This window comes from Mobula hypostoma, chromosome 3 (assembly GCF_963921235.1).
Source record: "Mobula hypostoma chromosome 3, sMobHyp1.1, whole genome shotgun sequence".
In the NCBI taxonomy this organism is placed as follows: Eukaryota; Metazoa; Chordata; class Chondrichthyes; order Myliobatiformes; family Myliobatidae; genus Mobula; species Mobula hypostoma.
In genome coordinates this window covers 118,395,581-118,421,866 of record NC_086099.1, presented here as the reverse complement: position 1 = coordinate 118,421,866, position 26,286 = coordinate 118,395,581, and the positions used below count along the sequence as shown (strand labels likewise).

Sequence of the window (26,286 nt, the reverse complement as noted above, 5' to 3'; positions counted from 1 at the left end):
CACATTTGGGTTGCGTGGGGTATCATAAGCTTCAATGATATTGTTGAAATTTAATCACCAAGGTTTAGAAGTAAAATATATTCTGCATGCCAGCTAGCAAAAGCTAGCTCACAGGAACAGGCTACTCTGGGTATCAAATGAAACTACCTCTATAGGCAATATCTTCAGTTCCAGTTACCTGGACTAAAACTGGCACCTAGCAAGGAATTTTAAAAATCTAACAAAATGGCTACAACATAAGACCTGAATGCTGAATAATGCCTTATCTACAAGGAGTGTACTTAAACTTAGGGCAAACAGAGGTCATGAAATATTTGGCAGGTAAGATTCTACAAGTATATTTGGAACAAAACATTAGTCAGGGAAAGAGTGGGCCCTCTCATGAACCAAAGGGGAGCCAAGGGATGTGGGCAATGTCCTAAATAAATACTACTTGTTATATTCACCAAAGCTCAGGATGGAACACTATTCAAGAAGGGGTATGTTGACAATTTAAATTAGAGGTACTAGACGCCTTAGGATTTATTCATTTTTACATTCCAAGAGTCTCATAAAATCTCAGAATGGTATGGAAAACAGAGGATATTGTTAGGCCCTGACAATCTTCATTATCCACAATTCAGATACTCGAAGTCTGGAGAATAGTTGATGCTCAAATAAGGAAGGGTAACAGGGATAAACCAACTAGAGGCCAATGAGCTTTTATCAGTGGCAGGGAAATTATTGGAGAAAATCCATTAGCAGGGTTTATGTACATTTGGAAAGGCTGGGGCTGATCAGAGATAGCATGCTTTTTTTCCGGGGGGTGAAATCCTGTCTCATTAATTTGATTTTTTTTTTTTGAGGTTGTGAGAAAAGAGATTGAAGATTATGTAAAAAGGAGTTTTGTAAGACATTTGACAAGGTCCTGCATTGTTAGGGTGGCTGAGATCAGTGGTAATACATTTACAGTAAAATGTAGGGCACTAAGAAACATTGATAAGAGTCCTAGGGGTTCAAGAACAGTTTCCTGAAAGCTGTAACCTGGGTCAATAGGGTGATGAAGGCATATTGTATGACTGCCTTCATAGGTCAGTGCATAAAATATAACTAGGCTATTAAGTTTTAACTGTGTTGGCGTGTGGCCAAGTGGTTAAGACGTTCGTCTAGTGATTTGAAGGTCGCTAGTTCGAGCCTTGGCTGAGGCAGCGTGTGTGTCCTTGAGCAAGGCACTTAACCACACATTGCTCTGCGACGACACCAGTGCCAAGCTGTATGGGTCCTAGTGCCCTTCCCTTGGACAACATCGGTGGCGTGGAGAAGGGAGACTTGCAGCATGGGCAACTGCTGGTCTTCCATAGAACCTTGCCCAGGCCCGCACCCTGGAAACCTTCCAAGGCGCAAATCCATGGTCTCATGAGACTAACGGATGCCTATAATAATATTAACTAAAAGTAGGTGTATTGTGCACACTTCTGATCACACTTTATCAAGGTGTGATTCTATTGGAGGAATTGCAAAAGATATTCACCAGGATGTTGCCTGGATAGAAGGATTTATGGAGAGAGAATAGATAAACCAGGCTTGTTTGTTCGTCCAGCAGCAAAGATGACTGACAGGTGACTGAGAAGTATACAAGACAATAAAAGACAGAGATAGAGAAGACAGTTTAAAATCTTTTTCCCCATGATAGGGATAAAGTACAAAAGGGACCTGAAAAGCAAAATATGTCTTTAAGAAAACAGGGGCTACCACAGGAACATGTTGCCAGAGGGGGTAGAGGAGTGAATTATAATTACTGTTAATAGTCTAAGCGCAAGTTAGGTAGACAAGACATGGAAGGATATAGTCCTAATACACACAAATAGAATTAGTGCAGATGGGCAAGGTTGGCATAGATGTGGTTGGCCCAGGACCCATTGCAAGACCAATTCTTCCAAACCGAATAAGGATATCAGAATGTCAATCCACATAGCAAAATAAAAATAAGCCTTGCAAATGACTTAGTATAGCAAGCCATCCAAAAATCTAGTATTGATAAACAAAAAATTGCTTTGAGTTCCTAAAAGTCACATTTTTATAATGCAATACTGCATCAATGTCCTTACAAATTACATTGTATTGTTATGATGAGACTGTTTTCCTGGACAGATGAGAGGAAATAGAATTCTTTAGTTGGAGGTAAGTCAGTTCATTCTAATTTACTGGACCTAAATTCTGGAACAGTTTGAATTAAACCCCTAGTGAATTTATATTTAATTAAATAAACCTGGAAAACAAAGCTATATCAGTATTGACGACCATGGAACTAACATGGCTGACTCTTAAATGCCCTCTGAAATAACTGCTCTGGGAGAAAATATGAGTACAGGAGGTTTATACAGTCATTTTGATCCTTCAGTTACATCTGACCTCTCAAATAACCAGTGAATTTTGTTGGCATACTATTGGAGATCAACACAGCTTAGTAGCAAAATTTGAGAGGAAGCAAGCATTCATGAAACCGATACATGCTATTTAGGACATTAACAGTTTCAGAATATGGGATTATGTTTTGTTCAAATCATCAAGCAACATGTTTAATCACAAGCACCAAAATGGGCAAACCAAGGTAAGCATACGTACTGTTTATTTGTTTCCATGGAGAAAGAAACTTTATCTCCCGTTTCAAGTTGGACATTTCCATCAACATCTTCAGGTGTATATGTCAGATAAAACACTTCCTAAATGAAAAAAAAATTAATTAGATCTGGTAGTTTAAATACAATCACAGAACAACAAAAATTAGATTGTTAAAAAGATTTAAAAAAGCATGCCAAGATTTTTTAAATGACCTGTGGAAAGTACACAAGTGATGTTAGTCCATTTTTCACCTGCTGGCTTAGATTTGCAATGCTTTTACTTTTTTTTAATCAATTAGATACAAATGTGCACGAGTGACAAAAGCAGTCTCAATCTCACAGGGCAACTCAATCAAGTGTCATTCTACTTTTACCCAAACATCTTTGTCTAAATGTGGCCCTGGTCAGTCAGCTTTTAACTACCCCAAATCCAGAGCACCAAGGTCAATGGGATGCTGAAACTCTTAAGATTACAAGATGGCCAGCATATCAAATCTTGCACTTTTATAAAACCTAAACTGAAGAAACACCAGTGGAAATGCTGTTTCAACTTCTAAAGAGTTATTTACATAAAGCACCACAATAACTGCTGTTAATTCTCTCCAAACCTCCCAAACTCACTGCTTTTTTAAAAACACTTGTCTAAAAGGCTTTGCACCTTTAACAAGCTGGCAAAATGCTTGATTGACCTCTTGGACAAGTTGTGACAGTTTCACATTCCTTCACCACCTTCAGACATTCAACCAAAGACACAGTTTTAAAAAATCAAGAAATTAGTATGTGGAGATAGAGAGGAGCAATATGAGCAAACAATTTTAAGGTCAATTGGTTCAAAATAAAAACCACAGCTCAGAGGTAAGAAGACACTCAAAATTTAAACAAATCCACTCAAATAACTGATTATGAAATTATTAGAACACCATAAAATGCAAAATTCATTTCCCCCAAGTTATAGCACTGAAAATGGCCAACAAGATACCAAGTTTACCAATCCTCTGATGCTGCAAGCAGGTTATAGCCTTGAAATGGTACATATTATTTAACAAGAATGCTTGATGATAGTGCAAAAGTTTGACAGCAACATTAAGAAAGGCAAATTTCCTCCCAAAGCACTTTTGAAAAGGTGATAAAGATATTTGCTGTGTAGAAAAAGACACTGCCCACCTGTGACATCTGAGGTATATGAAATTCCTCAAAAGGTCAGTCTCCCATATACACGCATTCTGAATTTGTGAATTACGTTTTACTTTCTTCTGTACATAATTGCTTTCCCTATTGACATACTTCAAATGACAACTCAATATTAAGAAATTCCAAATTTAGCAGAGGGAAATGGGACAGCAGTCCTATAGAAATTGTAGCTGCAGTAGTAATTCCCTGCAAGATAAAGCTTGCAACTTAAGAAACTCAGTTATTTAAGACTATATAACAGAGACTGCACTTTTACACTTTTGGAAAGACTATAGATATCAAGTGTTCAGTGGATGAGATGAGGGACTGAACAGCAATAATTTATAAGGATTTTGTCACCAGGTTGCCTATCTACTTGAGTGATGGCACAGTACCTGACATTAAGCAGTGGCAACACTCCTCTTCTCCCTCCGTTCAAGCAAACCATGCACTGTTCCTTTAACTAACGCGAGTTAGGGCAGCTACTAAAGCAGATGTACTCAGCAGGGAAGATTCAAGAATACAGCATTTTCTACAAGCTATCAAAAAGATCTAGGGTTAAAGAAACATTAACTGCCTTTTTGGCCTTTAAATCTGTCTTCTTTCCCCATGTTAAACACATGAAAGTAGAAGCTGAACAGAGTAACACCAATTAAACAGAAGCAAACATGTAGCCCATAATCCCTATGCACAACGAGAATCACGTATTTCATGTTCACAATATGCACTCCTTTCCATCATTGAAACTAAAACTGCAATTGCTTTGTTAAGTGCTGTTTCTTGTCACCTGCCACCTCATTTTACTCTAATTCTGACCTGTGGCCTCCTGCATCGTTATAACAAGGTCCAAAAACCTTTATAGATAATGCCTTATCTTCCACTGGGAATGCTGCAGCCTTCTAGAATCGATAAAGAATTCCACAACTTTAGGTAGCTTCTCTTCTGTATGCAAAGACAGAACTAGCCACTTCTGCTGCAAATCATCCATGATATTGGCTTAGCGGCCTTCTCCCCTTCACCACAGTCTGACACTGGGCAAATTCCACAGCCCTATAATTACCACTACTCAATTAAGCCTAATCACACTCTAAATGCCCATTAACCCATTGGACCTAACCAAGGTGCTCAAGTTTGTCTTTTTTTTCCACCACCTTTTCAACAACCATGTGGAATATGTCCAAGCTAGTACAGTGCAGATGAGTGGTAGAGTAACAGAATCTTTGTGGTGGGAGGGGAGTAGGGCGATGGGAATGTTGGGGAAAATGGAATACTGTGAAAAGGGGTTTATTTGGACTTTATAGGCCTGCTTCCATGCCATCTCTACGACTCTAGAAATTAAACTTCCTTTATCTCTTTTCCATTTCTGATGGGACTGAAATATTAAATGTTTCTTTCCATGGTTGCTGCTTTACCTGTTGAACATTGAGTATTTCCTGTTTTGTAAAATATTACAAGTTTTTAAAAATAATGCCCTTCATATTTATAAATAATGCCCTCCACTGGTATCGCTCCCCAACTTTTCCTATGCTACATCGACAACTGCATTGGTGTTACTTCCTGCACCCGTATGGAGCTCGTCGACTTCAACTTTGCCTTCCACCCGGCCCTCTTCTGACATCTCCATCCCCTTTCACAATCTATCTCTGGATACAACTCATCTACTGATGTCCATTATTAACCCACTGTTTCTCACAGATACCTGGACTATACCTCTTCCCAGTGTTACTTGTAGAAACACCATCCCCTTCTCTTAATTTCTCCATCTCTGCCGCATCTGCTCCCAGAATGAGGAGTTTCATTCAAGAATCAAGATGTTCTTCAAAGGAAAGGGCTTACCTTACTCCACCATCTATGTATGCTGCCCTCTTCCATTTCACGCACGTCTACCTTGACGCCCATCTCTAGCCACCCCACCAGCCTCAGTCTCTAACTTCCACCATTTCCTGCTGGATCCCACCATAAAGCACCCCCCTCCTACTTTCTGCTTTCCGCAGGGATTGCTCCCTACACGACTCCCTTGTCTGTTCATCCCTCCTCACCGATTTCCCTCCTGGCATTTATCCTTGCAAGCTGAACAAGTGCTACACCTGCCCCCCTCACTACCATTCAGACTCCAAACAGACCTACCAGGTGAAGTGACACTTTACCTCTGAGTCTGTTGGGGTCATCTACTGTGCTCCCAGTGTGGCCTCCTGTATATCGGTGAGACCTGACAGACCAGGAGACTGCTTTGCCGAGCACCTACGCTCTGTCTGCCAGAAAAAGTGGAACCTCCCAGTGGCCACCAATTTTAGCTCCACTTCCCATTCCACAAGCCAGTCCATTGCCTCCTCTACTGTTTCGATGAGGTCACACTCAGGTTGGAGGAGAAACACCTTGTATTCCATCTGAGTAGTTTCCAGCCTGATGGGCATGAACACTGATTTCTTGAACTTCCAGTAATGCCCCCCCCCCCCCCGCCAATCATTCCCATCTCTCACCCGAACATCTTCTTCTGGTGCTCCTCCAGAGACATGACCTGTCTCCGCTCCCATCATATTTCCCCTTCTCCAACCCTGTAATTCTTTTACCAATCAACTTCCCAGCTCTTTCTCACCACCTCCCCCACCTGGTTCACCTATCACCTTGTTGTTCTTCCTCCTCTCCCACCCACTTTTAAAAAAAAATCCAACTCATCTTTTTTCTCCAGTCTGGATGAAGGGTCTTGGCTCAAAATGTCGTTACTCTTCCACAGATGCTGCCTGGCCTGCTGAGTTCCTCCAGCATTTTGTGTGTCCCCCTTCATATCTGGTTATTTGCACATTGCTCTGATTAAAGATTTGAATTTTTCACAGGACTCAAGTGCAGACATATTAAGTGCAGTGTCGACTATTTGAATCAATTGTCCGGTCCATCAATAACTCTGATCTATGCACTCATCTCCCTACAAGGAACAATCTTTACCAAATTGAAAACTGTGCTACTTTCCAGCGCATGTAACACAAAGCAATTTCCGAGTGAAAATTAATAGTCCAGAGATCTGACCAGCTACTTCACATTATAAATACTTGCATAGATTTTCCATGTCAAAAACATTAAACTTTTCATACTAATGACAGAGGATACTGACTGCTGGTGACCCACAGGTGTCCAAAAACAGTCTGCAGTAGCACAGATTAAAAGGGAAGAGGCTTCCAGACCAGCTCCAAACTACACTGGATCCCTCTTCATATGGTATTGATGTTTCAGCTTCCTTACCTCATGTTACCATTGCCACTTCTCAACACCCCAAAACTCTAGAACAGCATCCCAGCTCATGTTCCCAACACAGTTCAAACCTTTATCCACTGACAAATCACCCCCCCCCATGTTTCCAATCACGACAAACTCCCCACCTTAAATGCCAAATCCAATATCTTACCCAACCCCAGGCACTGATTTCACAACCTCACAACTCAGTCATCTGCATTTCCAATAGCAGCAGACTTTGCTCCAACTCTTTCTGAACTAAGATCAACTCCTCATTCTTCCCAAATTTACTGAATTCCTTTGTGCACTCTCCACCAGGCCCTTGGGTATCTGATGGCAGACTCGCTGTGCACAAGCACACAGTACTAAACAGTTCAGCAGCAAATATTACACTCCTGCAGCACTTAAATTCTAACCATTGGCTCTTCTCCATTTCTTCATTGGAAAAGGAGTCTTTTTGCTGAACTATGTTTTAATGTATCAACTAAATACAGGATGACTGTTCATATCATATCCACAGTGCCCATATGCAATGCTTTATTATAACCACAACCAAAATGAATCCAAAAGTAAGATATTCTATTCCATCTTAGTGTTATTAGACGAAAACACAAGTCAAATGTCCCCTTCCTGCACTAGGGACTGTTCCATGATTAGCAGATCCAAGACTCACCACAGTGTAAAAGCAAATCCAACTGTCCTCCACTGATCTATTTTCTTCTCGTACTGTAATTACACAAGTGTTCAGCCCATCAGGTCCATTGGAGCTCTCCCAAACACCAACTTAACCTCATTCCTATCAGTTTTCAACTCAGTGTTAACCTATATTAATGGTATTTTGTAGCAAACAATCAATCTTCTATCTTTGGGCGTGGAAAGAAACTGGAACACCAAGAGGAAACTGACTCACAGAGAGAATGTGCAAACCCCACACAGCATCTGAAATCAGCAATGAAGTGGGTCCCTGAAGCCAAAGCAGCAGCAATAACCATTTTTTATCTTCCAACAAATTAGGTTTAAGCAAATTCTCCTTGCTTTTAAAAAGGTGCTACACGTAACTAAAAGCTGACATCTAATCAAAATCTTGTCTACTAAAGTAAACAAGGCAATGCAACACTACTAAATGTATGTAATAAAGAAAAGGATCTGGAACAAAATGATTAGCATCAAATTCAGATAAGTAGAATATCATTTTACATCAAGTTTCTTAGTGGTTGAAACTCCCACTGTATGCCACCTCAAATAGTTAAGATAATAAAAAAACATCAGCTCTTAGTATAATAAAGGGCTGTGCACCCTAACTGTTCCTGGTCATTAATGGAACTAGGTCTTGAGAATGTCCCACAATGACGTTAAAATGTCAAATGGGCTTTCGGTGTTCAGATAAAGTGGCAGACATTCATTTCCCATTCGATCAATATCTAGTTGAACCACAAGAATGAAGCTTTCAAGCTAATTTGCCCCACCACCCAATTAGGGAGAAATCAATTTTTAGCCAAAGCAACTTTATACTAAAATTGTGGTAGTCCAGAAATGTATGAACAAAGTACTGAAACTAACAAACCTGCCCCTAAAAAGGAAATCACGGTTATTTCTCAAACAGCATAAAGCAGAGACCAACAAAATTTAGACTTGTACATTTGGAAATTAGTACTTAAAGGAAAATTTCTCAAAAACTCGGCAAAACTCAATGCAAGTTTAAACACAAACTCAGTATCTAAAGATTGTACATTTATAGCTTTCCACCATTATCCTATACAGATTAAACTATACTCGGCAATAGTGTTGGGGGGGGGGGGGCGGAGCTGTGATTTAAATAAATCTTCCAAGTAGATTTGCAGGAGTCTTTCATGGTATGTAGAGGATAATTCAGACTGAACTAAAAAATTAGATTTAAAAATCTGGGGCAATTTTGCTCTTCTTCCAAAGTAGTTGATTAGATGTTGAAATCCATTTGCTTTTCTCATTTCTACCTTGTGGCAACTGAGCAAAAATCTTTCAAGGCTCTTCTGTCAGCAAATGCTGAAGCAAAGAAATCAGAAACCTTTTGCAATGATGACCCCTGTAATGGGTCAGTATAACAGTTTCAGATACTCTGCATGTGCCATTGACATATTTAAACCATTTTCCATAATACTACAGTCATGTTTCAAGTTCCAGAGACCAACTTTTTAACATGAGAAAAAACAATACATTAGGCAAAATGGAATAAGACCGTAAGACATAGGAGCAGAATTTGGCCATTCGAGTCTGCTCCACCATTCATACTATCATGGCTGACTTATTATTCCTCACAACCCCATCAAATTAATGAACTGAAATGAACTTTACAATTACTCTGGCTCACTAACTGCAGAATGTTTATTTGCAATACACGAATGATGTTGGAACAAGACTAAGAAACATTTTGAAGTATACAGCTTTAAAATTTATTGAAGCCAGCCACTCGCCTACCTACCCCTCTCCCAACAACCTCTCCCCCCCCCCACTAGAAGATTCGCCAAATGAATTGACAGTTAAATCTTTCATTTCAAAGAAAAACAGCAAGGACCAAGGGGCCAAATATAGCAAGATAAAATAGAGCCCAGACAAACAATTGTGATTTCAACAGCACACAAACATTATTTACAGGCACTTATATCTTCATTACTTAATTTTTCCCACAGCTTTATTAAAGACAGCTTTGCCCCCCCCCTCCAAAAAAGCAACCAAAAGACCAAACACAAAATAGTCTATAACAATCTAGTGCACTCAACTTATACACCTCTGGGACACAGAAATTCATGACATGTGCTTATCTTATCCCTTCACCCCATCTACTCTATTTTTTTAAATATACATATAAAAATAGATACTGTTCCCTTAAACCAGAACAGGGTGGCACCTTGGAGCTTGCTAATAAGACATCATCCGCAGGTAAAAATACTGATATTAATGTTGCAAATACCCTAAAGGATCCAATGTTTCAGGGAATGAAATGTATTTTTAGAAGGTAAACCATTTCCCTTTTGTTAAAAACATGCACAACATTCACTGAAGGAAGAAGCTTGAGCTGAAGTCCTGCAGTTATAGAACTCGATTAATACTTTAAATTCAACATTTAGATATTTTCATGCTTTTGGCAAACATTTGTTGCTTAATTTTGAACATTTTTAGATTTTAGACTAATTTTGCAAAGACTGAACTATTTAAAATTAAACAAGTTCTGAAGGAACATTTTTCCATGAATTTTGTTCACATGCTATCGAAATGATTAAAACCAAAATCAGCACAAAGATAATGGGGTGTGGAATTTAATTTGAGGCAAGTGGTTACCCATATTTATAGGAACCATCTAATTTAATAGCAATCTGGCTGACATATGCATGCATGTCTAAACTCAGGTGCCTGCATGGGCAACCTACCTGAAAGATAATTTATTACCTGGAAAGACAAAATCCAATCTTACCCCATTGCGTTCATAGCACACACTGCCTGAAGTCTGACCAGGAGATGAAGGTTTCAGCCCAGATTTGTTCTCAAGGTTAAGGGGAGCAGCACAGACAACCTGGACATACCATGACATAACAAAGAATAATGTCAGGAGTGTACATGAAGGCTTTCCAGGGGTTGAAAATGCCGCTGGTCGAAGACACCAGGTGTGTCTAGTTTTGGGTTTAGACCAGCAGAAAATATTCCTCCAATGTCTTTATGAATTGGTAGAAAAAAAAATCTTGACATTATAGTACCAGATTTCTGCCACTATTCTACATTATACATATCAAGCAGCAGTAATTCGGTACTGAAACTAACAGACCCGTAAAGGTCTGACAGAATGATTAAAATTCCAGTCAGTGTCCATTTCCAAACTGCTACATCTAACTTTTCAACCCCTGATTTCCAGATGATTTGTTGGCAAAAACAGTTATCTTACAAGGTTCTCTTACAACTTTGCAGACAGTCAGAATATTTGATGACAATGTTCCATTAGATTCTAATGATTAGATAAAGGTAACTTGCATAGTTACATTACGTAAAAGTAACTTGCATTACTATTTAGGTATAGTTTCATTGAAACATTATCCTCCACATACCATGGGGGAAGAAAAAAATTATGCAATGGGGTAATCACTATTCACCTGTCCTTTTAAGAGATTTGCCCTTGAGCATCCCCAACTTTAGTCAGCAACTCTGCCACTTATGGTTATGCCTCCAACTACCTAGTTGCCACTTCAAAATATATTTTTCATAAGGTTGAGGCCATCCACTCCAATTCCTCCTTATGAGGCTTGGACCTACATTCAATTACATTGCTATAAAAGTGAATAGAATATTTCACATGAAAACATGTTTATTATTAAAATCCTCTTTCAAGTTACACCACTTCAAACCCACTAAGTTTATAATTTTGAGAAGGGTACTTGCACTAAGAAAGCCACAGCACATCAGACTGAGCTTCCTAGAAGCAGGAACAGAGTACAACAAAATAGAAGACTAGATACAAGGACCTGATTATTGAAGGTCTAGAACTGGTATGATGAATAAAGGACCAATAAGTTGAGTGCAACTTCAGCATGAAACTAAAGACGCAACAGTAATCCTCCATACACCATGTGCATCTCCACAACAAAACCTCAAAACCAGTAGAAAGACTAATCAGCTAATATTGATCAATCAGTAGCCAAATCATAGCATTTACAAAAATATAAATAAGGACATTCTGGTCAACATTAAGGTAAAACTAGAATTGAAAATGTAGGAATTGTAATGTTACCACAAATCACTAATCTCAAATAAAACATCACGACTAGCTGGTCACTCGCCCTACTGGCTGACAGTCAAGCCATAAGAATGAAACTTTCCCATTTTTTATACAATCTTAGCAAGCAAGTAAAAAAACATACTAACACTTACTGCTTTTCTCCCCCTTCATAATTTTAGGAACAGATTACCCATTCAGCCTCACTACTGGAGTACAGAATGCAGTTTATAATTCTTATGCATCACAATGGAAGTGTTCTACACCATTTTTATATAAACATTGCAGACTATAGTAGTATATTATGAACTGTACGCAAGGCAAACTCATGATGCTACCAAAAATGAGAATACCTCTTCACACTTAGTGATGTGCTGGATTCCAGATTCAAATCAAATATGAGGACAAGTTAAAATGCATTTTCAATTATTGAAGGAAATAACAAGTACCTCTATTTTAGGAACAAAAGTTATTAATTCAATTTCTTTCTTCTCTAGATTGTTCAAAGATTAAAATTCTTCTTAATCCTTCTACTTAGATGACTATCTATTGACTTAGAATAGTTAGGTATTTATCTGCCTTCAAAATGACTTCAGCTGCTTCTCCCCTGGCAAAATGGGCAAGTTTTGGTTCATTTTTATTAGAACACTTTAGTTGCTTGTCTTAATTTTGATTGTTAAAAATTTCAAGTATCCCGAGGAGCAAGGCACTCAATTTATCAAAATTCAACTACCTTAATGCTGACCAACTGATAGCAGTACTAAAATAGTACCCAGATAAAGATTACTCTTTCAACTGTATCCATAAACATGATTGAATCCCATGATATGTGCCGTTTCCTTTAACGTCTGTTTGGATTACTTCCTCAGATTAGCCCATATTTGCACAAGCTACACGCAAAAAGGTGAATACAAATTCCTCCTGCTCACTTTTTGGTGCAGGAATTAAAGTCAAGCTGAAGAGGATGAAAAGCACACTTGAGACCACAATCACCTATAAGACTGCCTCACCTACCACGCAACTACCCTCTCCATCCCAAGACAAAGCAGACCAATTAGGACCAAGTAGTTAAGCTACTTTATTACTCACAAGCACGCTAGTCTTAAATAGGGTTACTCAGCCTTAGTTTTATAAAATTTGAGGCAGTCAGAAAATAAAAGGGAATGATAAAGACTGGCTTAGAATACCTGAAAGTCAAACAAATAGAAGCTCATTTCAACTAAAGGGCAACTCCATTGGGAAAGTTCATTTTTCCTCTCTTCATGACAAACAGATAAGCTCAAATACCATAACTATTCACAGCCACATTGAAAACAAGCTGCAAAAATAAGACATCCTTAACAAAACAGGGTCTGTAATGTTAATCTAATAGGCCATAATTAAGAAACCCAATTTATTTTATTAAAGAACAAGGAGAAGTGCCCAAAAGTGGTAATGAAGCCCATCTGTAAACCTATAAACATGACCAGTAACACTGACCATTAGTGCAATAGCTATTTTTCCAAATGTAGCAAAAATAATGTAGTCCAACAGTATTCATCAAGCTACTGCATGCCAACTCACTTGCACTTCTTGACACACCCATTTTTTCACAAATGAACATGGACCAGAAAAAAACAGGCACAATGGAGAGGAATTAATCAGCTTATACCCTTCCTCAGCCACAATCATTTCACTTCAGTGCAAGTACAGCTACACAAAAACAAGAGTGTTTGTTTGAAGGAAATAGAACTTCTGTATACACTTCCTTGAGTGACTTTCACAAGTATTGCTTTATATTGGAATTCGCAAGAGAATTTGCCAGCAATTGACCAAAATAGTTTTCTGTGGATGTTAGAACTGCTTCCTTGTGAACAAGTTCTGCAAGTTTTTAAATCAATCTGATTAAGGGCCATGGTCTTTAGTCCAAGTATCCATGTTCCAAAAGAATAACAAGTCTGGCAGTGCTAAGTAAACACTCATCCACCCCCCCAAAATGTTTCATTTCATAACAAAGATGCAAGTTACTTTGTGTTGTGATTCAAACAATGTAACTAATCTCAAAATGAAAATCTTTAATGAACACAAGGTGATACAAATAACTCTTTTAATGCAAGGAACAAGAGGATTTCCCCCCCCCCAGAGAAAATCTATCCTGGTGCACACTACAGTAGTGAAAACACCATCACCCAAATACTAGAGCTTCTACAGATATGACAGCAAAAATTAAAGCTACTGACAGTCAAGAGCTGACTTTGCTTTAAGTATCAACTTTAAAAGGCCCATTCACCTTGATAAATGCAAGTACACACAGCAACTTTAGAATAAACTTAAAAAATGCAGCAAAAGGAATAAAAATGCTTGGATGTGCCTGAAGGACAAAAGCAGTATTTCACCAGAAGTTCATTGCATTAGAAGAGCACACAGATTGGGTTGGCGAGTAAAGATCACGCACGAAGAACAGCTAAAACTGGTGGAAAGAATCCTCTCTGGAAACCACCAATGAAAGAAGTTCAGAAAGTCAGCACTCTGTGAATTTTGACTTTCCCATCAGCTCAAATCCAATCCAACTGTGGCTCCTTAAAAACAGTTAACATATTGCAAATTAGGGCCACCAAGAAAAATAAAACTTGAAAAATCAGTAAGCATGATTTGTGGACAATGCATACTCAAGTCCCATCCAGCTGAAGATTATATGAAGTTTCAAAGATGGATCCTCAAGTCTAAGCCCAAGAGAGGACAATTTAATTCAATACCACCAGGTGGGAGATGCAGACAAGGTATTCTCTCAAAGGAGCAGGAATTCAAACATCAGCATTCCATTGAATTTATTGACTTAATGGAACTACATATGGTATGTGGAGAACAAAGAATTTAAAGTATTGACTTCCCTCACCCACTACCTATCACCAGCATTAATATTTTGAGATTTGAAAATAGACTTCTTGCATGCTGTTATGACGAGAAAAACTCCAATCCATTTTGAAATGGTAAGAATTATTCCAAAAGATATCCATTTCAATTCTCAATAAATCAAATTAAATTCAGGATGGAGCAAATAATGTGTTGCAAGCTTAGATTCAGAAGTGTAGCTTTAACAGAATAGTGCTCAGTGACGAAATTTGAAGAGCCACTATTACAGCACAGAAACAGGCCCTTTGGTCCTAGGGTGTCTGCACTGATGATCAAGCACCCATGCTCACTAATACGATTTTATATTCAGCCCATGTTACCATCTACTCTTCCCAATAAAGGTGCTGGCAACATTCTTCCCTCTCTTCCCTCCCCCCCCCCACCGCACTACAAAAGGCTGGATGCAGTAATGAGCTTTACCTGACCAGTGATCCTTTCTTCAGGCAAAATTTCAGGTTTTACTTTCAGCAATTTGACAGCAATTGGTTTTCCAGTCCGTCTGTCAGAGGACACTTCGAATTCCACATCATCTGCAGGTGATTTAGATTGGTTATCAAGGCATTAAATTGTCATACTACACCAAATGTTTTTACTGAGTTGCAGTGCTCCCTTTACCATCTTACATTCAGTTAGTCTACCAAAGCAGGCAACAAGTGGCACATGTATTGCAATTTGTCAAATACAATGGGTGTTCTAATTGCCAATGCTCCATGAATTTTAGCCCAACTCAGCAGATTTGCACGGTGGGGAAGACTGTAATACAAATTTCTTAGACTTCCCAACCCAGCTAAATTTGGCACAGCGTCCTAACAGTTATGTAACAGAGACAAAACTGATTTCTCATTTGGCACCAAGCTTCCTACAAAGAGCCTGAAACTGGGCCAGAAATTCTTAAATACAAACTTCTCAAAAGGATCAAACCATAACATTCGGAAGAAGGCAGGACTCGCATAGAAGCATTCTGGAGGGTGTAGCTCCAGAAATGACCAACTTCCCAACAATATTGATGTGGTAGGCCAGTAAAGAATACCTAGGGAGCCAGGAAGTATGTTGGGCACAGTCCAAACTCCAAAATCAGAGTGTAGATTCGTCTTTAAATGTAGGAATACTATATTAGCAGGCAAATGTGTCAGAGAAGATGGGGAAAAAAATCACATTAATGAGCACAAATCTGGGTTACTGCATTAGTGATTTACTGCTTAACTATCAACCCGGCAAAAGGTGTACCATCCTTTTTACTTATAAGAAAATGCTAAGGGCACGTACATGTGCGTGAACTCAAACAATTCCCAAACAGGACAGATGCCGCATTACATTTATGAAAATGCTTAACAGGAAATGTTTACAACACATTGGTTTTTCCTCTAGGAAATACAAGCCCCAGGGAACTGCATCAGCAGAATTTTAAAGCCTTAGCTTTCTTTTGAAAATTAAATGGGAGCACTGCTTTCAAAACACAATAGCATGGTAAATATTGAAAAACAATTCTGCAGAAGGTGGGACATAGCAAGATCTGTGGTGGAATGAGGAGAACATCAGATCTTTTATGGGTTGTAGGGCACAAGCAGCAGTGAAACCATAGTGTGGACCCAATTGAAAACACACCAATGGGAAGTTCTCATGTACAGGCAGGGCATCTTGTCTGAAGCAATGCACTATTGGGAGTTGCAGTAGCTATTGCAAGCTCCTTACGGTAATTCTGTTTCATTCACTTCCATCAAGTAACATTTTAGCTCATTACTCCCTTAAAGTGTTTACATCACAAACCTCAGCTCTTTCCCCAATATCCATTCTCCAAATCCTTGTCCCAAATGAAAGGCACAAGCTGCACTCCAAAAAAGCTACTCGTGTGATCAGGCAGGAGAGGGCATGGCAAGAAGGGCCTGAACTGCAACTGTCAACCCAATTAATGCAATCATATTACCCCACAGTATCACCTGACTTAAACTATGTTTCTTTTACACGTCTTGTCCTCTTCACTTATGCTGTCTACAGTTGTGGGTCACATTGTAATTGACAGTACAATGTTTTAACCATATATAACCATATAACAATTACAGCACAGATTCAGGCCTTAAAGATGAAAAAATCTTATTAGAACACATTTACTTAAATCATGAGATTCAATGGAAGTGTCTGTGTTACAGTGAAATGCAGGTAAGTGATTACCTTTATTTCCAAGAAAGCAAAAAGAGTGACCTCTCAGGACAATACTTGGGTGAATGACTTAAGTTTTCCCCAGGCCAGAATCAGAAAGTTTGGACTTTTACCCAGAACAGTCACTATAGTATAGGTTCAAGGAGGGCAAATAAATTCACATGGATGGGAATAAAAACAATATGGTTACGATCATTTAAGGGCCAGTTATATCCAGGACCTCTGAAGAGCAGTGTTCTGAGGTACTTAGCTGCACTATCCATAATACCCTTCCATCATATGGTCATAAGCACATCCATTGATTGCGATGCTCAGTTCCACATTCACATTTCCTCAAAGATTCCATGCCTGACGCTGCAACTGGTGTGGTCTGAATCTTGACAGTCAATGACCAATACCAACAAGAACAATCATCTCCAAATATTCTCATCAGCATTACCATGTCAAGTTGCTTAATGACCCTAAGGATCACCTAAAATTTAACTCGATCTATCATAAATGCCACAGCACATCACAGATAACATTGTGAAGCCTGGAGGAAGCTGGCTCCCATATAAGGAACTAAAAATCAGGGAAGACTATTCCCCTGAATTCAAATCCAATCCCCTCTGTCCATTCAACACACTGCAGCTGCATTAGGTGCTAGCTGCAATCATCAAGATAAATAATCAGAAGTCACAGTTCTTAAGGTGAATGACAATCTTAAGTATTCTAATTAGATTTTAAGCAATATTTATAAAGACAAAGTCTCTATAAATACAAAGTACAATTTCTGACCTTTAGAAATCCACTAGATTAAAACTTGCCTTGTGAAATAGGAAAATGGTTCTATATGCTCTAAACTACTGAATGTGGCCGCCGCTTTGACTAGACAAATACAGATGCAAATCTACCACCCAAGAAAATAAGCACATTTATGACTTGCAAAGACATTTTCCCTATGTCAATTAATGGTGAAGCTTGGAAAAGCTCTCAGATTAACCCTTCAGTTTTAAAAGAAAAACCACCTACAGTTCTGTATACCCTCATAATTTAAACACAGGAATACTTGAGGTTCTTTAAGGCAATGAGTTTTATTATTGTTTTCCTTCTCAATCACCGTTGCATTATACTTCATTAATTAACTTATGCATTGTCCCATGTTTACACAGAATTCTGATTTATGGCAAAAGTCTGCCAAAACAGAATTCTAAACTCAGGTAATACAGATTTACTGTAAAAGAGCCCCACCAAACTATGCTCTGTGACCAATCCTATTCCATAACAACTGTGGTTGATGGAGAGCTGAGCACCGAATGCCTCAGCATACTTTGCTGGGAAGAAAAACAGTTGTGCTCTTAGTCCCTTGACTTCACAAGTTAACTCTGTGGGTAAGGCGGCGTACGGTGTATTGGCCTTCATTAATCGTGGAATTGAATTTAGGAGCCGAGAGGTAATGTAACCCTGGTCAGACCCCACTTGGAGTACTGTGCTCAGTTCTGGTCGCCTCACTACAGGAAGGATGTGGAAGCCATAGAAAGGGTGCAGAGGAGATTTACAAGAAGGTTGCCTGGATTGGGGAGCATGCCTTATGAGAATAGGTTGAGTGAACTCGGCCTTTTCTCCTTGGAGCGATGGAGGATGAGAGGTGACCTGATGGAGGTGTGTAAGATGATGAGAGGCATTGATCGTGTGGATAGTCAGAGGCTTTTTCCCCAGGGCTGAAATGGCTGCCACAAGAGGAGACAGGTTGAAGGTGCTGGGTAGTAAGTACAGAGGACATGTCAGAGGCAAGTTTAAAAAAAAACGCAGAGAATGGTGAGTGCGTGGAATGCGCTGCCAGCAATGGTGGAGGTGGATATGATAAGGTCTTTTAAGAGACTTTTAGGTAGGTACATGGAGCTTAGTAAAATGGAAGGCTATAGGTAAGCCTAGTAATTTCTAAGGTAGGGACATGTTCGGCACAACTCTGTGGGCCGAAGGGCCTGTATTGTGCTGTAGGTTTTTTATGTTTCTAATATACTGCCCATGTACAATGTTTAATTATGCAACATTTAAAATGGTGCTCATTTAAAACATATCCAATATTTAACAGCAACATGACATTCACATTTCAAGACACTTGCTCATCTGATTTGAAGTAAATGATCTTGAAATAATTTAGTCCTGCTTATAACTTAACTCCACCTAAGAGCAAAACTATAAAACAAGGTTATCTTTGTAGAAGTTCCTCTAGTTGGAGTACTATACATATCAAGCAGTGACAATTTCTCACCTCCCACTTTCAGATCTTGAAGATTACCACTGTACTGTGAGCAATGGAAGAATAGCCTGGCTTGTCGTTCAGTGCACTGGATAAAACCATATGATGACAGCAGCTTCTCAATAATGCCTGTTTCACGCAGGGCTCCTGAGGTACCATTAGCAAAACCAGAGTGGCCATTGTTATGCAAGAGGTTTGGATCAAAGCTCATCTGTGACAAGAATATAAAAGATATTATTGAAATAATGAATTAACGAATTATTGAAATAATGAATTTAACAGAAAGTGTACCCTATAATCACTGCAAACCAAAGCAGACTAACTGTGTAAACAGTGATAATGATTACAGACAACCAGTATCTTAAGCCATTATTAAACTTACAGGTTTAATAAATTCAAAAATCACGTATGTAGAAATCATGAGAAAGCAATTTGTGCTGTGAGGGGAAGGCAGTGAAAGTACACTTTCAGCAAATATTCAATATTCTTCAGTTACTCACCACATACAAGTTCTTAGTAAGTGGTTAGTTGTGGTGGCTAGGATACAATAAGTGTTATTTTATAATAACATTGTTAAATTTTAAGTATTTACTGCTACAAAATTCAAGTATTTCAGAAAGAATATTTCTTTAAAGGTAAGAAAGCTGTTAATGATGTTACTCAAGGATGCCGAAAATGTAGATCACTCTGCATTCTAGATTTCAGCATTAAAACATACACATTTCAAGTCTAAAGTCTCTGGGATAAGGATAATTTAATCTTCATGCAAACAAATGAAATGTCATCCCAACTAACAACTCGAGTGAAGATTAAAGTTTAGATGATCACAGTATCTGCGACAAGAATAAGTGAAGCAAAAACAGAACAATATAATCACAAGTTTGAATTTAATATGCATTTAATTAGCAATACAAATCTGCTTTGAGCATCAAGAACTATTACTATCCAGAAATGTTTGCTTCTATTCAAAAAACCCAAGTTGCCCTAGCCTTGCTAAATTTTCTTTGAAACCACTGAGGCAATTCTAATACTTAAGCCAAAAAAAAAGGGTGCAACATTTGAATGGTAGTATTTCGAATATTCAACAAAATCTCAATTTCTTCATGCTAAATATGACTTAGAGTTTCATTAAGTAAAAATTGCTATGATTATTTTGGCTAAGATTCGTTCTTCAGCAGTAATTAGCACATTTTAATGCTGAAAATCTGTATCATAAACATTAACCTATTCTCTCCACATCTGATGGATCTTGGGTACAAATTACTTTTAAATATGGTGCTCATGCAAAAGGTGCAAGCCATCCCAGGTGTAGATATTTTGCTTCAAAGACCTCTGAAGCCAGTAATAGTTGGTCATGTCAGAACCACATACTCAATTCTCATTTAGATTTACAAGATTAAGACCGAAGTGGCTGATTAGTTAAGTACTACAGATTATATTACCAACTACAAATTTAATGCTGCTCATACCCCCTAAAATAGTCAAAGACTCAGTTTAAACCAAAAGCATTGAACTTCAGTCCATGCAACTGTATTTATAACCAAAATTAAACTATTGCTGTTACCACATGCTGTTAGCACACAGGATTAAACACTCAACCTTCCCCACTTACTGATCTCTGATAAAGTGGAATTCTCTTCTGTTTTTTAGCACTGATTGAGGCTGAACGTGTTGATGAAAGAGGGTGACAGAGATTATGAGAAGCTGAAGGAGTAAGATGCTCTGAAGACACAGCGTAGAGATTCTCCATTTTACAGCTGGAGTATGAAGGTAAAGTATTACAGAACAAACCTGGTCACATTTTGTAATCAATACCTATTTAAAAAAAACATGAAATTCACCACAAACTAAAACTCTGTGCCATAATATCTGGACATAGTGGATAAAACCTGTAATTCCAGAAATGTTCTCTAGCTCAATCTAGCAAAGAGCGGAGCAATGCAGTTTAGGAAATAGCAAATTGCATTCTTAATCTACTAATGGTCTCAGCCAATTGGTGTTCATGGCAAGGTAACTGAAAGACCCTTTTAAATCTTGTAGCCACCAGGGTGAAGATCAGTTTAAAGTTCAATTCAAAGTGCATAAATGTCACCCTAGACTACCTTAAGATTAATTTTCTTGCAGACATTCACGGTAGAACAGAAATACTATAGAATCAGTAAAAAACTACACAAAGACTAGCAACCAATGGGCAAAGGACAATGTGCAAATATAAAGTAAAGTAAATAAATACAAAAAACAGGAGTTGTAGAGTTTTTGAAAGTGAGTGTCCCAGATCATAGAATCAGTTCAAAGTTGAGGTGAATGAAGTTATCCACGCTGGTTCACATAGGAGAATCAAAATCTGATTGAATGGTGCAACAACCTCTCACTTAACGTCAGCAAAGCAAAAGAGATGAACTGCACCCAAGCTTTAAGTTTGCTTAAAGGGTGAATTTGTTGCTGGCTACAGTTAGAACAAGAGGGGCAGAGGGCACAATGGAGAAAGATAGAAAAAGCTATTCCAACATTTCTGAAGCTCAGTAGCTTGTTTAAGTGGTGAGTATAGCAATTTTACCAAAACGCAAACAAATGAGGTTCAGAGGCATTAAGTGCTCAATATCCAAATCAGCTTCAGTTTCAAGTTTTCCACAGGTCAGCTGCTTCGAAAACAGCTGCATAGAAGTACAAGCAGTTTAGAACATTTGACAACTGTCCATTAAGATCCAGATACGTCTCACATCCAAACAGAAATTCAACAGGAGTATTACCTACATTTCACCTACAAATATTACAGCCACAACAGCAAGTCAGTGTTGGGGTACTCACCTCCGACACCAAAATCTTTTACCATCTACAAGGTACAAGTTGTGAGCAAGATATCATATCCACTTGTTTGGGTAGGTGCACAGCTGCCATTTAAGCTTAACACTATGGAAACAGCATCCCATCTACTGAAATGACACCGACAGCACACCAGTGTACGACAGTTACAAAATGCACTGCCGTAACCTTGAAGTGAATGACTATTTCTCACATTCTTCACATACATGAGTAAAAATCTTTATGTTATGTCTATGTCTAAATGTGCAATTTATAATAAACAGTATGTACAGCAGGACAGTCAACATTGAAATACAGTTGTGTCAGCATGAATTAATCAGTCTGATGGCCTGGTGAAGAAGCTGCCCCAGAGCCTTCTGGTCCTGGCTTCTACGCTGCAGTACTGTTTCCCAGATGGCAGCAGCTGGAACAGTTTGTGGTTGGGGTGACTCGGGTCTCCAATGATCCTTCAGGCCCTTTTTATACAGCTGTCTTTGTAAATATCCTGAATCATGGGAAGTTCACATCTACAGATGCACTGGGCCGTATGCGCCACTCTCTGCAGAGTCCTGCGATTGAGGGAAGTACAGTTCCCATAGCAGGCAGTGATGCAGCCAGTCAGGATGCTCTCAATCGTGCCCCTATAGAAAGTTCTCAGAATTTGGGGGGCCATACCAAACTTCAACCGTCCGAGATGAAAGAGGTGCCTTTTTCACCACACAGCTGGTATGCACAGACCACGTGAGATCCTCAGTGATGTTTATGCTGAGAAATTTAAAGTTGTTCACCCTCTCAACCCCAGATCCATGGATGTCAATAGGGGTTAGCCTGTCTCCATTCTTCCTGTAGTCCACAACCAGCTCCCTAGTTTTTGTGCCATTGAGGGAGAGGCTGTTTTCTTGACACCACTGTGTCAGGGTGATGACTTCTTGTCTGTAGGCTGCCTCATTATTATTTGAGATTAGGCCAGTGCAGTGTCGTCAGCAAATTTAGTTAGCAGATTGGAGCTGTGGGTGGCGATAGTCATTGGTATAGACAGAGTAATGGAGGAGGTTTAGTACACAGCCCTGAGGGACACCGGTGTTGAGGGTCAGAGGGGCAAAGGTGAAGGAGCCCGCTCTTACCTCATGCTGGTGATCTGACAGGAAGTAGGGAATTATAGTGTTGAATGCTGAACTGTAATCTAAGAATAGCATTCTCATATTATCCTTCTCCAGATGTGTAAGGACAGTGTGTAGAGCTGTGGCTATTGCATCATTTGTCGATCGGTTGCGTCAGTAGGCGAATGGTGGGTTACTTGGCCAAGCCACTTCCAACAGCACAACCCAAACTAGTGATCTCAATACAGGAATAAGGAAAACAGGAATGAGAACACCAGCTACAGACTTCAATTTGCAGAACATGGCTTGGAAATCTCATCTCAACACCACCTTCTCAAAAGCAGTGGTGAATGCATTAAAACTAGTAAGATCAATGGCTAGAAAACTAGAAAAAAGGCACTAATATCAATTACATCTTTTCCCAAAGCAATACCTAGTTATAGCCAGAACTATACTAAATACCAACACCAACTTTATTTGAAAACAAAGTCCACTGAATTTACACTTGAAAATTTGCTTTTGGTTAGTTAACTTTTCAACAAGTTAACTTCGGCAACTAGGAGATTAAATGCAAAATTTCAATCTCAAATATCTTTTTGGTATTCAAATGCTTTTGGACCAAGTAAGCATTTATTTTTTACTGCAGTGTAATCACTCCACAAATGTTGATAACCAAGTGGGGAGATCAAGCCAAGAACAAAACCACCCCATTCAGTAAAGTGTACAATTTTGTTCTCACCCACAAAGCAGCTCAATACTGTTGTTTTATTAAAACTTTTGGATGAAGCTAGCATCCCTTATCATCATCACACCAGTGGTCCAACAGAATACTGTTAATTGTTGCTTTAGTTGCTGTGGACCCCAGCTACATATTTAAAAAAAGCTTCCAAAGCTTTTCCAAACTTGCATTCCTTGATGAGAGGTTGAGAAAGCTTTAGACTTTTGATCAAGCTCATCACCTGCCCTGACAGCTCTTTCAAATCAATGTCAAATCAAGGTTGTTCTGTGAAGCACTCTAGGATATTAAAAAGGTGTAAATAAAGAACAAACCGCACATTTAATCCCTGCTTTCCAACAGTGGATTTACTTTCTTTCCTTTGTACCATTACATTTCCTGTTTGTACAGGTGACTACCATATTACAGCCACCAAGGTTTATAGAAATTTGCCCTCAAGTAAATAATTACCCAAAAGTTTAACATACCAAATATATTTTCAGGAAATTTGTAAATAATTAACTAATTTTCTTTCTTTCAACTTGTTTCTTGACACATGTATAGGTAAAGACTGTTTCAGAAAAGGACTGGAAAAAAGTATTTCTCTCCAGATGCTGCACAGGCTCTAGAAAATTTCCAGCACTAATTACACTTCCAACATCACTATTTGACTCTTGGGATACACCAAATTTCTTGAGTTCTTTTGAGATAAATTTCCTTGAAGTTAACATTTTGGCACAGTCAATGGACAGTGGTAAATTATAATATAAACAGTAAAAAACTAACCATGGGTAACTGGTACAAAGAATGCAATTGAAGATTGTTTCAAGCACAAGAGCTCACATATCTGAAATAAAATGGGATTTTATTTTTGGAAATAAAAATGCAGATGTTAAATTGTCATTCCCAGCAGAGAAATTAAAAGAATTGCAATAAAATTTTCTCAAAATCAGTATCAAATTTTCATACATATACAAAGTTATATGTTGTGGACAGTCCCTTTTAGATTACATTTAAATGTAGACTTGCTTGGTGACAGCAAGCAATTAATCCTCATCAAACCAGGTTTCTGATGTCCCACCTGATGAGGACCATCAGGGAGACAGACGATGGGGCTAGACATGCCCAGGCATCATACCTGATGAAAATAGCAGAGTTTGTCATTGTAACATTGATTATAATCAATATTTGCACCTGGCTGGAAGCCCAAGAAAAGTTTATTCACCATACAAGCCAGGAAAGCATTAGATCCTTGTTTATTTAGAGATAATGTGCAGAATAGGCCCCTCGAACCATAACACCCAGCAACCCTCGATTCAACCCTAACCTAATCACAGGACAATTTACCTACTAACCAGTACATCTTTGGACTGGGGGGGGGGGGGGGGGGAGAGAGAGAGAAGGGAGAAGAGAACTGGAGCTCCCGAAGAACAGCCACACATTTCATGGAGAAGATGTACGCGGATTTCTTACAGAGTACTCAGATTGAACTCTGAACTCCGACACCAAGCTGTAATTGCATTGTGCTAACCTCTACACTACCATGGTGTCAATTGTTCTTTTCATGTCAGGTAATTTACAAATACAAGTCACAAGAGGAAGTATCAATTATGATAGTAACTAATATTCATACCATTTCCTTACTGTTCCACAGTATTACATCCACTTTGGGTCAATAGCAAATTCCTAATACTATGGGCAAGGGGGTTTGCAACCTAGGGATCAAAGACCCATTGCTTAATGGCATAAAACAGGCTGGGAATCCCTGCTGCAGATTATATAGGTTCAGTTGAAGGAGGGCTCAAGCGCATGTCATTCTTGACTTTTTTTTTCTGGTTTCCACTTGCAACCATTCAACTATTTTCTTGAGATACCACAGATTTCCAGGGAAAACATGTCGTAGTGAAATATACAGTCTGCACATAATACACTACATTTTGGTCATAAATACTATGCAAATGATAATGTAATTATTTATTTGAAGTGCTTTGGCATATTTTTACATAAGATACAGTTAAAGCAAAGACACGAGTTCAGAGATTCAGCTTCATAAGTAGACTCAGGAAGACCAAGCAGAATGGCTGATCAAATCACTAATTGTGAAATACAACCAGAATATTAGATATTTGTTCTCCAGAACTGTACATCAGGAACATATTACTATTTATAACAGGTACAATTAATAGACAAGTGCTTGTGAAGTTAGACCTAAAAGCTGTGGGGATTTGCCGAAGATAATGGCACTGCAAACTCAAGTGTCCAATACAATGCCATACACACTTTTATTCCTGTTCTTCCTCACCGAAGTAGAACACAATAACTTCAGAAGAGATAGCAATGTCCCTTTTATCTAACACTGGTTTACACTCCAAGTCAAAATATAATCAAAGTTCAAAGAAAATTATCAAAGTATTATATTATGTACAACCATGAAATCTATCTTACAGGTAGCCACAAAAACAAAGAAACCCAATAGGTCCCATTAAAAAAAACCATCAAACACCCAATGTACAAAAAGACTAAAGTTCGCGCAATAAGGAAATCAAGGATTCAGTTGCATGAAGTATTGAGGTCTAGGTTTTGAAGCTTATTGATTTATGAGTGAAGATGGTATTGAATGCCAAGCTGTAGTCAAAGAGCAG

General features: G+C 38.6%; 1 protein-coding gene across 4 annotated transcripts in view; it reads right to left on the bottom strand.

Moving 5' to 3' along the window:
* csde1 (cold shock domain containing E1, RNA-binding) overlaps window positions 1-26,286 on the bottom strand; it is a 101,174-nt gene that overhangs the window by 58,904 nt on the left and 15,984 nt on the right. The window contains exons 3-7 of one of the 4 annotated variants that reach the window (XM_063043644.1): window positions 20,640-20,784; window positions 19,040-19,238; window positions 15,049-15,158; window positions 10,447-10,545; window positions 2,605-2,702 (exon numbers count right to left, since the gene is read on the bottom strand). In XM_063043644.1, the coding sequence (XP_062899714.1) occupies window positions 2,605-2,702; window positions 10,447-10,545; window positions 15,049-15,158; window positions 19,040-19,238; window positions 20,640-20,777 (644 nt within the window). In that variant the 5' untranslated portion in view covers window positions 20,778-20,784. The remainder of the gene's footprint in view (window positions 1-2,604; window positions 2,703-10,446; window positions 10,546-15,048; window positions 15,159-19,039; window positions 19,239-20,639; window positions 20,785-26,286) is intronic. The other 3 variants (XM_063043645.1, XM_063043646.1, XM_063043647.1) reach the window with 3 other exon arrangements.